Source organism: Zeus faber (assembly GCF_960531495.2).
Source record: "Zeus faber genome assembly, chromosome: 9".
NCBI classification, from domain to species: domain Eukaryota; kingdom Metazoa; phylum Chordata; class Actinopteri; order Zeiformes; family Zeidae; genus Zeus; species Zeus faber.
Window position 1 is genome coordinate 19449410 of NC_137197.1, and position 16856 is coordinate 19466265.

At 41.8% G+C, this 16856-nt stretch overlaps 1 protein-coding gene across 1 annotated transcript in view; it reads right to left on the bottom strand.

The window, feature by feature from the left end:
• Positions 1-16856, bottom strand: part of plch1 (phospholipase C, eta 1) — a gene marked incomplete at its 3' end in the record, with an annotated part of 73229 nt that overhangs the window by 5673 nt on the left and 50700 nt on the right. Inside the window, exons 12-20 of the mRNA XM_080006678.1 lie at positions 14413-14568; positions 11854-11916; positions 9956-10050; positions 5899-5996; positions 4945-5124; positions 4088-4195; positions 3740-3864; positions 3469-3553; positions 140-286 (exon numbers count right to left, since the gene is read on the bottom strand). Coding sequence (XP_079862804.1) covers positions 140-286; positions 3469-3553; positions 3740-3864; positions 4088-4195; positions 4945-5124; positions 5899-5996; positions 9956-10050; positions 11854-11916; positions 14413-14568 — 1057 coding nt within the window. The remainder of the gene's footprint in view (positions 1-139; positions 287-3468; positions 3554-3739; positions 3865-4087; positions 4196-4944; positions 5125-5898; positions 5997-9955; positions 10051-11853; positions 11917-14412; positions 14569-16856) is intronic.

The window sequence follows — 16856 nt, forward strand, 5'->3', positions numbered from 1 at the left end:
ATGTGCTGAGGACACAGCCAATATGCTTGTTCATTTTCAAGTCAAGCAATCGAGTGTTTCATTACATTTGGTTAAGACGCACTGTAATGTTGAACACCCTTAGAAATACAACACAAACAATTGCAAATACAACACAAACCAGGCATGAGGCTGCTGAAGGCGACGGTGCGCTGGCCGACAAAGTCTCGTCCGATCGGGTCGTGGTCCCAGACGAGGAAACGCACCAGAGCCACCTCGGCCATGTGCAGGGTGAAGGACAGGGTCTCCTCCCACACAGGGTTAAAACCTGGTGGTTTGCACGTCACAGACAGAGACAAAAATAGGCGGTAAATACAATAATATACCATAGACAACGTAGTGAAATAGAGAACCTTCGGGCTTGAAAGGTACATTCAAAGTAACACTAGAAACATGGACGAGTAGCCAGACATCCCAATAAAGAAGATGGATAGAGCAGGTAGTAATGGTGTGTCAGGCGATCTAGTCAATGGATCACTGACCCCAGCACAGTAATCCTTTATCGGCACAGTAATCCTTTATCACTAAGATGTGAGAATCCACAGCTCCATAACCTTTCCCTTGGACGGGTTTGTCCTTCCCAAGGTTCGGTGATTCGGTGACGGGGCGGGGCATAGGCCGGACGCCCTTCTCCTCAGCTCCCCTTATACAGTACACAACACAAGCTAATGGACAAATCTGGTTTTAGGCCACCACCATGAAATATCAGGGTGTTTTAACTCACTGCGGCAGCCGTTCCCAACCTTTGCAGACTCACGGCCCACTGGAAAATCTCAAAAGTGTTCACGGCCCACATCCAGCAAGAAGTAATTCTTGAGCAAAACAGTGCGTTCTTAAAGGACGTTTATTTCAAAAATCATATGCATTCTCATACACACAGTGCAGTAGTGGTAAAACAAAAAAAAGAGGTGGCTTAAAAATAACCGTAATCTTTCGCGTAATGTTAGTTACGGTATCTAGTAAGGGCTGTCTGAAGGGCGCAGTTTTGAATGTAGCCTATCTACTAACACCAGCGCTGACAAAATCAACAATAATAGGAGCACATTAATATTGATTCACCTAAAAAGCCAAATGCCAAATGCTTGATGTCTGGCTTAAGGGATGACAATCTCAGTGGAAGATCTGGCTCAACATTCAGTTTATTCCTATATTTTGTCTTCAATGCCACAAGCACGGAAAAGCCAGTCATAGCCATACTTCAGCTCTGTTGGACAGATCGGGATACTCAGAAGCAACATGAAGCCAAAGGTTTGTCAGGTACTTCTGTGAGAAAGCCAGTTTCAATCCGCTGTTGCGGGAGAGGTCCACAAGGCTGTCCATCTCTTTTGCGCTCAGGCCTGCGAGGGTCTCATCACTGGCTGGCGAAGGGGTTTCCGATCCAGCTGCACTGCCCATCTTGGATGGGGAAGTATCCGCGCAGCTTGGTCCTCAAACCACGCAGGTGCTCTTTGACATGACTGACCACAGTGACGGGAAGCCGCATTTCTTCCTTTGTCAAAATATCCGACAGATTCTCAAAGTTTGACTGGTCAACTTGCCTGGCCCTCATATCCATTTTTCTTCTGGTCGCTTCTATTTTATTCTGGACATTGAACTTTGTCACTGCTTTTCCTGTGAGACTGAGGTTGCATTGTGTGCATTGTGCAGAGTGCATTTAAGGGGCTGAAAACGGCGGCCAGGTTTCCCAATTTTGCCAGCCACTCAAAATCACTGAAGCCATGTGCGAGTTCAAATTTTGTGTCGAGAAAAAACGCCCTCACCTCATCACGCAATTCAGAAAGTTGCATCAGTGCCTTCCCTCTTGAGAGCCGCTGGACTTCGGTGTGTAACAGAAGCTGCTTATGGTCACTGCCCATCTCGTCACATTAAACGGAAAATAAAGGTGATTGCAGTGGACGGCTTTTGATGAAGTTGACTCTGACCGCCTCATCCAGAACAGTCTTTAGATCTGCAGCATTTTCTTTACAGCCAGCGCTTCTCTGCGTATACTGCAGTGGACAGATGCTACGAGTGGAGCCACAGCTTTCACCCAGGTGATGACTCCACTGTGCTGGCCTAGCATCACACGGGCCCCATCAAGGGCCCGTGTGATGAAACTATGAACGTGTTCAGAATGTCAAAAATGGCCTGAGCAGTTGAACGCGTCAGTAAAAATTTGCAAAACAGGAACTCTTCTTTTATCGCTCCATTGTTTTCATACCTTACGTCGGCAAAGCAGGTTCGACAGATTTGTGATGTCTGTCGATTCATCCAATTGGAGGGCATAAAAACGTCTCTCTCGTATGCTCGTTATCAGCCGTTCTGACACACTCTCTGCCATCTCGTCAGTCCTGCCTTTGACTGAGTTATCAGACAATGAGATGAGGTCGATTGGCTCGCACGCCTTCTCTCCCAACATCACCCCCACTATCTCTTCTGTGTCGGGAAGAATTCAATTCTCGCCGATTGCACACGGCTCGCCAGCCTTGGCTATGGTCAGGCGTCCCAATAGGACGCCTTTGCGTTCTCGGTGCCCATAAATTACGTTTTGTAGACTTTCTTTTTGCCTTGATGCTCCATGAGTTAACTATCGAAAAAATTCAAGCGGCTTGCACATGTACTGTTATACTGTTATACTGTCTATACTGTCTCCAAACCTTTCTTTTTTGTTTGACAGGCAGGACGGTTCCGCCGGGACATCGCTTGTGGATGATGTACCAACGGCTTCTTTCCTTTTTAAGTGTGCCTGATGCTTGTCAACCATCCATTTTGGTTATCACCTCAAGTTCGAAAATGTACAGGTGCACGTCGATCGTGGTCCGGCTTGGTCATTCGATCAATGAATGTAGAAGGCCCGAGCATAAGTTCCTATCTATCAGTGATGATGCATTTTTGAAGGTTTTAAAGAAAAAATACCATAAAATATATATATATATTTTTTTACATTTAAAAACGTTTTTGTCATTAATAATTTATTTTATTTTTTCAATAAAATCGAAGGGTTTTGCCCATAATTTGGTGGCCCTCTTGCGATGGGCCGCGGCCCCTAGGTTGGGAATCGCTGCACTACGGGAGTCGGAAACCGCAGTGATTTCTGTAGGATGGGGAATGATTTGTCACGCTTGATGACGGTGACTCCACTGAATGAGATTGCATTAGTTGTCTCGGCTCTATGGAACACTCTGATTGATCAATAGTGGCAATCAGCGGTCAGTTATTTCTGAATAATGACCATTGTCACGGGGTAATCACTTCTCCGCCTGTGTTCAGGGCCCTCGTTTCACGGTGCCTAGGTAGTTGTGCCATCTTGTGTCGCTACATTGAAACTACAATGGAATATTACAAGATATGAATGTGGACACCGGTATCGAAAATCCCCAACATCCAAACCAGTGTGTGCGTGTGCGTGTGCGTCTGTGCATGTGCGTGTGTGTGTGCGTGCGTGTGTGTGTGCGTCTGTGTCTGTCTAACCGTTGTCATCCACCACGCGTGTCTGCTCCTTGCAGCAATCAACAGGCAGACCGATGATTTCCACCTCGACGAATGGGTCAATGATCTGCACGGGAAGGGCAATCAAATCATAAAAAATGCTAAAACCATTATTTATTCTGCAGAACATTTCCCCATTTTGTTTTATATTTTTACTATGTGTGTGCATGTGCATCAATTTGCGTGTGTGTATGTGTGTGTGTGTGTGTGCGTGCGTGCGTGCGTGCTTGCATGCGTATGTGCGCATGTGTACCTCTCCGCGGTCCCCTAGCATGGAATCCGGGGGCTTGGGAAGCTGTTGCCCGCTGATGATCTTGAGGATGAGCTGCTTTTTGGGACAAGCTGGAAGTGGGTCTTCACAGAATGGATTGAAGGAGCCTGAAAAGGTTTTTTATCTCCATCACACTTCTCTTTCTCGACCTGTACTCATTTTATATGCATACCCTGTTTTACTCCCCTTATTTAAATGTTTATAGTGCTGTTTTAAATCATAAATCAAATCATACATAAACCCAACAAATCATGTTTTTAAGTTTTGTTTTAATGTGTGTGTGTTTGTGCGTGTGTGTGTGTGTGTGTGTGTGTGTGTGTGTGTGTGTACCTTGGCACATGGGTGGTGGTTTGAGGACGTAGCCGCTTCCTCCGTTCAGCATGAACTTTGCTCTGTTGAGCTGCATCATCCGCCCCTCGGTCTGGTAGTTCAGAGCCACTTAAAAAATAATAATTATAATTTTATATGTTTATTCCTGACTGAGAGTCACTGTTTACCACCCAGCTCAAATGGAATGTTCATTCATCACATCTGTATCCAGGTATTTATCTAAAGGAAAACGCTGTAAGGCAACATATCTGTCTTGTGAAAGAAATTTCAAAAATGTATGATTTATCTGCTTATAGTGTATTGTTATATTTTACAAGGAAAAAAACAAGACGAACAAATAAGGAGAGGAACAAGCCGAGGAAAATACAGGTTGGCTGTGAGTCGATCACATCTGTTTAAAAATCAATTCAATTCTGCATTTCAGAACGAACATTTTTATGAAAATAGTAAAGGAAAATTTATATTTCAGTTAAAATCAACTGATATGGAATAAAACTGATATGAATCTTACTGAAAGAGGTGAAATTTGCTTTGTGTCGAAATGCAATGCAACTTTTGACCTTTTCTTTTTTAAAGGAACTCAATTTATTGCAGAGCAGATCTCTGATTCCATATTACTCCTGTCATAAACGACGACTTTTATACTCTGTATCCCGGGATTTTTGGTTATTGTCAATGTTCCAAACCCGTGAGTTTGTCTTGCCAAATGTTTCAATGCATCCCAAAGCATCAACGACTATGAAAAAATATTGTCTCAATTTGAGTGAAAAAAACCTGGTAGTTCACAATAATAAATACATTTATAATGAGAACAAATATTCTAATTTACAGGCTAACAAGGAGGTTCGACGTCTCACCCAGCTGACAGCCCACGTTCCAGTAGAACTGGGGGTTGAAGTTGGACGAGTCGATGCGATAGGCCGACGGGTAGATCCGTGACAGCTGCCTCTGGTTGAACGCCAGAAACTGCTCTGCCCGGTGGTTCACCAGCGACTGGGCTCTGGTCTCACTGAACGACAGCACATCCCCTGGAGTTCCTAGAGGACCCAAAAACCAGGGGGACGAAGTGTCTTTATAAGAGGAGATGATATAATCCTTTATTAATCCCCAGAGGGAAATTCAGGCGTTACGGCAGCAAAAAAACAGGGCAGGCAAGAAAGAGATAATTAAAAGATAAGAAATAACACATATGTTATATATCTATCGACACAGTTAACTAGTGATCCCACTATGGGCAAGAGGAAATTAGTTCACAGTCAGTACAAGTTACAGTATGGTAGCATTACGATTAGAAGTGGCAATATCTATACTGTATATTGAGTGACTGTTGTCCCCTACCCACACTGTAATATAATAATAATAATAATAATAATAACATTAACAATAATAATATTATTATTATTATTATTAATAATAATAATAATAGTAATAATAATAATAATAATAGGGCACTTCAAATTAAAGAAGGGAAAAAATACTTTTGCCAACTTACCACATCAACATAAAGCTTTTGTAGTTAGGCTACTTAAAATATTAAGTAGAATATTGTACAATAACGACAGCACTTCTGCAAAACTGTAGGCTTATTCTTCCGCTACCAGCCTGCTCATTTACACATTCTTTGATTCAGTTTAACGCGCATCCATTCTTTTATGTTTTACTCTAACCAATGAGTGAGAATGCCTGCATCATGAAACATCAACAAGGTTATTTTATAAGGTATATATATATATATATATGTGTGTATAAAATACAAATGACTTAATACTTAATAAACCTCCCATTCATATACTTAGTGTCCTGTTCCGCACCTTCATCCAGACACTCGTGTGAGGCCACCGAGTTGGTGAACACCACCAGGTTGGACATCTCTCGACTCAGCTTCATCGTCTTCCTCTTCCTCCCTCCCCTGGCGGAACAAAGGGGTGCGACAAAGTGAGAGAGGAGCAGGCCCGTGCAGAGTGGCAGGTGCTTAAAGTTAGAAAGGTCCAAAGGAAACAAGATTTTAAAAAACGCCATGTCCGGCATAACTTAACTAGACTATGATATGTAATTGAATTTTTATTTCTGGATCATTTCACAAAAAAACATATGCTAAACGTGTGAACTGCAAAGTGTTAATGGCATAGGAGTCGAGCATAGGTGCCTTTGAACAACAATTCCAGCTTTTTTGTTTGGCAATGCCTGTCTATATATTCTGGATATTTTAATTTTTTAGGGCTGTCTTCTATGTTTGCCTGATACATACGTACGTACATACATACATACATACGTACGTACGTACATACATACATACATACATACATACATACATACATACATACATACATACATACATACATACATACATACATACTCCACAGACCCCATTTGACGCCATATTTAGTATTTCAGGATCCGAGGCGGGTTGAGATGCTTCCGTCACAGGTTCAAGTCTCAATTTTTATACTTAATATAATTTCTAATATCGTTTCTAATTTACTTTTTTTAACGAAAACATCCAAAACATGACCGAGTTTAAATACAAGTCATTTGAGATGTATGGCACATTTTGGATTAGGGGGAAACATTTCAACCAGTTTTGGACTTTTTTTTAAGGCTCTGTAAAACCATTTTTTCCGCCTCGCTTCCCTGTGAGTGAACGAACGACACAGACAGTGACAGAAAGAGAGAGAAAAGGAACCTCTGCGGTGACTTGGATGGAACAACTGAGCCTCGACCCTGCGAGCGTTCCTCACAAGTATGTGTGTAAGTATACAAGTATAGTAAAACAAACAAACACACATATTCTTGTGCTGGTATCAAAGTGAGGTGCTGACCCTGGGGCACGCACGGGTCTATGGTGGGGTCCACGCGGCCCCGGCCACACCTGCATTAATTTAGTTGTGCTTCGCCCGTCCCTCCCGGTGACTAAAACTCAAGTCAGTACATACACCGCACAATAGGTCTCGGCGGTTTGCGATGTTGCCCTTCACGCTCATGCCCTGCTATGCTTCATGTCTGTCCTGCAATTTTAATACCACTCATATTAGCATATTAGCTTGGAACACACACACCCACACAAATCGTACTCCAAACAACACGCCACCAGACCAGGGTCTGCAGGGCAGGAGGGACGCAAGTGATTGGGGTTCAACATGTTTGGAGGACTCGCACTCAAGGGGGTGGGTTGTATGTGTGCACATTCGGGGTGCAGGGTTTGCTCGGGCTCTCTGGGACTGGCTTATGTTCCTCGGGGCCGTGCGTGGGTGTTGCTCCACGGGCTCCCGGCTTCTCTGGGGCCTGGGGGGTCTAATGAGGCTGCAGGGCAGGGTGCTCGGAGCTTATACGGCTGCGGGATTCAGGGGGGGCTGTGGGGCCTTTTCCGCTACTTGGGTTCTTGATTAAAGAATGAATAAAGAGTTGCATTGCAGGTTGAGAATTAGAACTCCACCTGCGGACTAACTCTGTCCTAGATGCAATAGCACAAAGACTCTGTGTCGTATGCCCAGCATGCTGACAGCACAGGTAAAAAAAAATAAAAAATAGTGAGGAGGTCCGAGTTAACACACCTAGTAAGTGAGGACCCATGTTCCTGCTGCACTTCTAAAGCAAAAAAAAGAGTCAATACAGAGAGTGGTCCTCACATGTATAGGAAAACAAACAAACAAACAAACATACAAACACACACATTCTTGTACCAGTATCAAAGTGAGGTCTGAGGAAACACACCTGGTAAGTGAGAACCCATGTTCCTGGTGCGCTTTTAAGCTAAAGAATAGTCAACTCTGAGAGCAGGGCTCACACACAGTCTTGTACTGGTGTCAGAGTGGGTTCTGAGTATATACACCTGGTAGGTGAGGACCCATGTTACAATTCGGAGACTGGTTCTTACAAGTAGAGTAAAACACACACACACACACACACGTCTCCCAGCACTGTGCAGACTGCTTCTCTGTGGTCATGCGTTTGACTGATATTTCAAAACGAGACACATCAAGATGCTTCAAGGCGGTCTGGGCCCTCAAGAGGCTCCTCGAAAAATATCACGAAGCATCAAAAAGAAAAACCTTCGTCAATATCTGGAAGTGTGCGGCGCGATAAGGAGAGAGAGGAAAATTGAGTGAGAGAACACACACACACACACACAGATACACACACAGGAGCCAGGTTAGTTCAGTGGCTCTCCCTCTCTTTTCACTATCAAAAAAGAGATGGAAAACTACTTCAGAAATACAAAACCAAAAATGTATACTCATGTATTAAGTGCATTGTTTGCAGAGACAGACTAGGTGACTTGGGGGCCCCAGGGAAAACCTATTTGAGGCCCGTTCTCCATCTCGCTCAGTGGCGGAGGTTTCGTTGGAACTTTCAGTAATGACATTAAGAAATTGTGAGCGTCAAACCCTTCATTTCCTGCATTCGGGTGAGTTTTTCTGCGCCAATTTGAGCCTTTTCTGCATCACGTTATGGTGGAAATGTCTTTATTTATGTAAAGGAAAACAAAAAACAGTTTTTATTGGGGGAACAAATGCACATGTTCTGACTGAGGGGGACTTATCCCCTGCGCCCGCCTCCGAAATCGATGCCTATAACCTCGTTTACTGAGTCTTGGCTAGTAAACAATAGATATTTAGAGGTAGGTCTTTCCAGTGAACAAAATTAAACGAGAATTCTAACTGAAACCATTGAAATGCTCTTCACTCCGTTGGAAGACACCGGTGCAAGAAAAATATTGGGAGTAAAACATTTAATTATTTTAAAACAACAGGATAGAAATTTTCCATTCAATGCCTTGCTTTCATTATAATTGTGTCATTTGTTTTAGAGAATGTTAATTGAGTCCAGTCACATTAAATCATTATAAATAATGTTGTTTTTTTGTAGTGGAATAAATATAAACAAAAATATTTCATACAATTACATAGATAAATGAAATGCTTAGGAGCCCTAAGAGCCTTTCAACACATGTGTGTTGAAAGTACAAATTGTTGATTTAGAGGTACTGTACTGGTTTATTGTTTATTTTTAGGTTTATTCTTTATTGTATACTTCATTGTATATTGCCAATTTCTTTACGATTCTCAGATTTTTATCACTATATTTTGTCTTGTTACATATTCATAGTTTAGTCTTTCTGTGCATTTGCCTCCTCCCTCCCCCATCCATTTTTTCAAATTTTTTAGGCTTATATAACATCCACTGCAAACTTGACCGTCCCTCTCTCAGATCCATTCCCAATTCCACTTAATGCATTTTTCTATAATTCAACTCATATCTGAGGAATTCATGAAGTGACGTGATGTAATCAGCTCGCCTCCCGTTAGAAAATCGGATCGCTGCAGATTTCTCCGTCTGGACCACGACGCCTAAACACAGTTCCTTAAACATAATTATTTCAACCTCACCCATTTCAACAGCTTATGCCCAAAGTTTGACTACAAAGTCCAAACCCAAAATGCTAACGAAGCTCTATCTCTAGGATTAACTTGCAAATTAATCATATTTCCTTTGAATGAAGTCATTTAATAATTAAATGATGATTAACTGATTAACATTGGAGTTGGGGCTTCAGGGCGATGTCCTTCCTTTTTAGCACCGGAAAGGATTATTTATTTAATCACTATTTTAACATGGAATTAAGTCCATCGTTTTGTAAGTAATGCCACTCAAATGTAAAAGTAATGATCACAAATGATATTTCCAATACATACGAAAAATTACATTACAAGAAATTCCAATATATATGAAAAAACCCAATACATAGGAAACATTTTAGGAAAGATCAGGTCCTTTTTGTCAGATTATTATTTTTTTTTTTTGGTGCTGGTGAGGATTGAGTGTTTTTCAGGACAATAACAAAGAAAAAGCCACAATGTGATGTGACACCTGTAGAACTGTCCTCCGGCCTCCCTCCACGAGCTTTCCTGACCCTCCTCCTCCTTGTCCACACTCTGGCACGTCAGCCTGGATTTGGAGTGCCTCTGGACAGACACACACACACACACACACACACACACACACACACACACACACACACACACACACGGACATGCAAACAGAGGTATAGTCATTGAATTCCACTGGTTCCACTGGACACTGGTCTCAGTCACACTAAAGATCATGGTCCAATGGTCAGATACGTTTTTGGATTTGGTGTGAAGCGCGCTTTATATTCATAAACAACAGCAATAAACACAGCATACACACTTCTGTCGAAAATGACACTAGATGTTTCTTAATGTATTTTATGTTAACAAAGGATTAACAATACACTGGCTTTCTTCTACGATCAAAAACGCTGCATTTATATTGTGTTGCATGTCTGTCCGCAGTACAGCTCTTTATGAGTGTGCTTTAATAGTCACTGATTGTTTGCTGGAGTGTAGGTTTTTAGAGTGCTGTGTGCTTCAGGAGTCACTGTGTGTGTGTGTGTGTGTGTGTGTGTGTGTGTGTGTGTGTGTGTGTGTGTGTGTGTGTGTGTGTGTGTGTGTGTGTGTGTGTGTGTGTGTGTGTGCGCGCGTGTGTGTAAGTATGTGTGTGTGTGTAAGTGTGTGTTAACGAGTGTGCAGCACGTCTTAGGAGCTAAAGCGGTGTTCAAGAGAGGACGAGGGTCACGATAATTACAGGGTTTAAGGTGGCTTGCCAACACACTGTGTACACACACACAAAATATACACACTCGCACACACACACAAGTGGGAGGATGCTGAATGAAAACGGGTTAAGATTGAAAGAATGAAGAGGGGAAAGTGAGCGGTAAATTGTCGAGAAAAAGGATGTGTAGGAATGGTTGTGGGCATAAAATGTATGAAGTGGTTATAGAATGTTTTTAAAATGCATAATTTCTGATTACATAACAGTTTTTTTTAACACAAGGGAATTTTCAATATACTTCAATAAGCTATCGGGACAGTATGTTGTATATTTTAGTTACATAATACACCCGTTAATAAAGGAAAATGGATTCACTGTTTGGAAGTGGGAGACTGAATGAATGATCTAAAATTAGGATTCAGCGAGAGACCGTTTCCTTGTCTTCACATCGGAGCGGGGAATCTGCATTGCCAGTGCTAATGAGAAGTATCATGGAGAATAAAAATAGGACAACGTTTTAGCAGCAGCATGTGGGAGGTGCTTTCCTTGCATAACCAACATTAATAAAAATAATAATAGATTCATTAATTATTCATAATAATAATGGCGCCATACTCCCGAGCAATACACCTTGCAAACCCTATGTAAAGGTTTTATCTTAAACGCAAATACGCGGAAAATGGTAAATGTCCAGCTCATCAAAACATTCGCTGTTGCGCTGGAAAATCAGGAGCTCCCCCATCTCCCCTAAACCAGCGGCCACTGGGGGGAGGATCCGACTGCGGGATGCGGATGCGCGTTCGGTGTGAAGCAGGCTTGAGTGGATCACATAACACTGGACACTCAAATCACAGCAAATTACAGCGAGCGAAACATAATAACACAATTCCACAATGAGGGTTATAACTCAAATTGTACTCAATTGAATGAAGCGTGTGTACGGAAAACACAATCCATGGTAATTAATGCGGATTAATAATTAATTCCTTTCTGAGCCGAATAGTGTATCATGTACATACTGTGGGGAATCTGAATACAAAAAAAATACTCTCATCCCATTATGTGGCAATTTAATTGTATTTTCCTATTTTTTCTTTCAATGTAACACAATTTCCTTTGCGTTATTGGTCGGAAAATTCCTGTTTTAATGTAAATTATTTCTTTTTGCATAAAAAAAGAATCGTCCCCACCTTCTGTTTGAGTGTCGTGATGAAGGATCGGCTCTGAGACTTCTTCAGGACTCCCTTGGAGCTCTGGAGATAGGACAAACAAACAGACAGACAGACAGATGGATATATAGATAGATAGATAGACAGATAGATAGATAGATAGATAGATAGATAGATAGATAGATAGATAGATAGATAGATAGATAGATAGATAGATAGATACTTTATTAGAGATATAAACTTGGGGATTACTCAGACACAAACTGTGTGTGTGTGTGTGTGTGTGTGTGTGTGTGTGTGTGTGTGTGTGTGTGTGTGTGTGTGTGTGTGTGTGTGTGTGTGTGTGTGTGTGTGTGTGTGTGTGTGTGTGTGCGTGTGTGTGTGCGCGTGTGTGTGTGTGCGTGTGTGTGTGTCTGGACCTCCAGCCACCACATTAGCACCCAGTGAGTCACTAAAAGCCCAGAGCTCACCCCACAGCGGGAGGCGCTGCAACAGATATCAGCCAATAAACAAGCTTATCTGAGGGGGAGCGAAGGAGGAGGGAGGAGGGAGGGGAAGAAAGACAGAGACAGACAGACAGACAGACAGATAGTGCGATAGATAGATAGATAAGCAGTGGAGCGGAGTATAAATCATGTGAAGGGGCCTGAGGGGAGGAATGAGAGAGTGGGAAAGAGAGTTGTTTAAATGTTTTTAATTTATATATATATATATATATATATATAATATTTTTTTTTTAATTATTTTTTTTTTAGGTCATCTTCATTGTATATATCTTTTAACAGTAATGATTAAAAAAACATATTTTTATCTTAGGTTCTCTTCACTCATTTGTGCAGATACTGTAACGTTTCACTGAAACGTTCACATTCTTGGTTTTTAATTTCATCTTATATTGTTAATCAGATTCTTTCTTTTCCATTTGAACTGAATTGAACTCAACTCAATCAAAGTGAATTGAATCGAGAACATGTTTTTCTTTTGTTTTGTGTTGTTTGGGGAAAGGTGGAACGGGGACGCGCAGCGGAGAAAATGCGCGCCCCTTACTCCACATGTTGACGGGGTCATTAGAACGCGCGACAGCTTGTGCGTCCTCATAATTAAAATCAGAAGTCCGACTCAATAAAATATGATTTATTTGACAAGATTCCAAGTCGGCTTGATTTGTCCACTCGAGAGGGCAGAACAGAGACCGCCAGCCTGTGAGAAGTGCCGGTGCCGATGCGTAGCGGTGAGGACCGGCACATCTGGAGCACCGATAGAGAGACTCGGGTGGGGTGGGGTGGGGTGGGTGAGGAGGATCTCTTACAAAGTGGGAGGAGAGCACAGGGGAACTCAGAATCCAAGAATAGCACCGGAGGCGAGCGCGGGAAATTAAATATTAAGTAACACCGCAGACGTTCTGTTTCCTCCTTATTTCATTTCATCTCATTTTATTTCATTTCATTTCATTATTATGGTCTATTTTTCTATTATATTGACGCAATAGCAACCCGCGCAAACATCCCTGTTTTCCCCGTTATTTGAATTTGTTTCGTTTTATTTATCGCATATTTTGTTCGTGCTGCCGTGCAGACTGCGTACGGGGCTGGTGGGTGATTTCGGGGCGTCCCCCTGCGAGAGGAACGCTCTGTTTTTGGGCGAAGGGCTGAGCTGGAGCTGTGACTAATGCCATGACCCACTTTCCACACTTTACCAGTTCTTCTTCCTCCTCTCCTTCTTTCTTGCTTGAGTTTTTTTCTATTTTTTAACTCTACTCCTTTTATTTTTTTTTACTCTACAGGCGGGTTGATGGAGGGGTGCAGTGGTGGAAATAAACAAAGTTGTTTATTACAAGTACTTTAATGTACTTCAGCACATTTTTTTAAGTATCTGTACTTCTGAATCAGAATCTGGATCTGTTCTTTTGGGCCAATTGCATTTCCATACAAAAGGACCTGGTGCACTGTAGTGCAGAAAAACAAAAAGGAATGTTTAACCGTCTGAAAAAAATACAAACACTATAAAAATACAATCTGTGTATAGAGAAAATATAAAACAGCGCTCTATTTTACTCTCTTTTTTTCTCTTTTTGCATCTGTTTTACAAATTTTTACTGTTTCCATTTTTCGTCTATTTGACTCTATTCTACCTTTTCCTCTCTTACTTAAGTTTATTTCGTTTCGGAGACCTTACTCCATCACATTGCAAAGCAAATATCGTTATTTTTTGCACCACTGCATTGGTTCTAGGTTTCTTGTTACTACTAACATTGCTTTACTTACTTAAAATCTGAATTTATATCATTTAGGATTACTATTATACCTATAATAGTCATTTATAATATTCTCATATTAATTGTAATCAGGATCAGCAGGAAAGCTTACAAAGTAAAGAGTTACACAAAGTATTTTATGTGTTATTATAGGCTATGTTATATCAGGGAATCAAGAGATTTTACTTTTGATGCTTTAAGCACATTCAAGAGCAAGTACTTATGTATTTATACTTCAGTAGAAATGTCAACGTGGTGCTTTCACGTTTACTGGAGTCATTTTGTGTCAGGGGTGTTTGTAGTAGAACTCAAGTAAAAAGCTGCACCTGGCGCAGGTTCTTCTGGAGGCCCTGGTGCGTGGCCCTCAGCAGGGCCCGGATGCTGAAGCTGTCCGTGTCCTCCTTGTCCCCGATCTGGGACTCCTTCAGCAGCGAGTCCAGCTTCTTCCTGATGTGGGACTCCACCTGGTGGTGCCCGTTACTCTGCGGGAAGAGGAGAGGAAGGATATACAGTATATATACATACACATATATATACAGTATATATACATACACAGTATATATACATATACAATACAGTATATACAGTATAGATACATATACCTATATATACACTATGTCCTCCTGACCTCTCGATCTATGATGGCGATCACGCACAAATCTTATAATATATATTGAGATGAATATAGTTGTGCATGGTCCCTGACGAAAAAAACATAATAAATAATCAATGAACAAATAAACACAAATAAAATAGATAAACAAAATATAAATAAATACAAAATAAGTGTAATAAAATAAAATCTGTCTGTCTTTCTGTCCATCTGTCTATCCGTCCGTCTGTCTATCTATCTATCTATCTATAGATATATATAAAATAAAATTGAAATATATAAATAATGTATTTATTTTATTTAGCGTTAAGTTTAGGCTATTCATTTATTTGTATGTATTCATTTTTAGAGAAACGAAATATAAATAACAGTAAAATGCATGTAATAAATATTATAAATATAAATAAAACATTTATTTCTTTATTTTAAATGATCATTTTTTCCGTTCCTACACACTTTGAGCCCAAATTTTGACGTCGCTCGAGCGCGGCTTTTTTTCCCCCGCCCCCCCGTCTGTCACTATCGCTAATGAAAGAACACCAGTAGAGAAGTGCCGACTGCTGTGAAAAAGCGGCAGCCATTGCGATGCTTATCCGTGGCATATTTAATAAGCTCAATGCGTCAAACTCGGCTCAGCAGGAGCGTGGAAACCGTCCACCGAGCGTTCAAAACGGCAACTGTCGGCCAAGCCAAGACGCCATCTGCAGCTTAATGTCCAAAGCGCAAAGTTGCGGAGGAGCCCGGTCGCCGCTACGCCCCGCAACCATTTGGAAAACTACGGGAGCGTTTTGCCTGTTTTATGGGCTTGAAGTGGTGAGGCCGCGCCCCCCCCCCCCCCCCGAGGCAACATATGAGTGTTGAATAAATAAATTGCTCCTTTAAAAGGCAGGAAGCGAGCGCCAGGGAACGATGCACATCCTTTTAGGCTCTTCAAATGACGAGCGTTTCTGAATTGTCCGTCCAATGCGACAAATAGTAAATGAAAGCCTCCCCTCTGTATTGAATCTGTATAAAAGGGTCATGACTAGTCACTGACGATCTGTAAAAGTTAACGGGCAACATTAATGCCCAATTAGCGGCGCCAGCGTTCTGCACGACGGCGTCATTGACGTTGCATTTGGGAGGCAGTCAGCGTCCGGGTCGGCGGCCATCACCGGCACAACTTGAATCAATCAGAGCCAGGTAGCACTTAAAACGACAGGCACCTACATGTATATCTTGATGTTGATACGTGCTCTGATACACGCTTTCTTCAATGCCGAGCGCATTTCTCAAGCAATCAAGAGTCAAAGGATCGTTTTGCTGTGTTTCAATGCAGCGCAATGAGAGCCAAAAGGCGTGCTTCATGTCGAGGACAATAACAATAAAATCAGAAAGTCCCAAACCGCGACCGTGTCAGGGTTCCGTCCTCTGCTTTATTGACTAGTCACTCCCGTCCGCTCTGGATGCACTGCAATTGCAAAATGTATATGTGTTATTATTGTGATTCAAAACACTTCCAGAGATACACTTATAGACGTGTGACTCTAATGCGAGTTTCCCATATTTGATGGGAGATTTGACATGTTTTTTAAAGGCTGAAAGGCTGAAAGGCTGTTTGCCCCATTGCACTGCATTTAAGCACAGTGGGAATCTGCAGTGTGGTAAGTTCCTCACGAGTAAAGCGTTGCTTTACTCGCTATTAACAATTTAAAATGATGGGCACCATTATTTTAATAAGTCCTGGGTTGAAAAACAGCAAAGCTGTCCTTCATCGGGACATTTACTGGTCTTTCAAACATATTTTCTTGCTACAAATTCGACACAGTTTGTGACCAGCGTCAGTTTGTGAGCCGGTTCCTTAGGATATAACGAGTTGTATAGCTAATCACTGAAGAAATTAACTTCTTATACTGTATATTGCCAGAGTTGCCGGATAATTACTCCATACTCAATAGCAGGGATGTCATTTGGGCATTTTGTGATCCGAGCCCTGACGACCAGGGAGGAACAAGGTCGCTGCTCGTGTTAGGAGTGTTTCTTCTGCTGCAGCTGCCAAAACATATCACCCCGGCTAGAGCTGCCACAGTTTCTGCAATCAGCTCGTCGCAGTTCTTTTGCCGCGTCCATTAATTCCACAATTACATGTTTTCATCCAAATGTCGAGAGGACAACTTT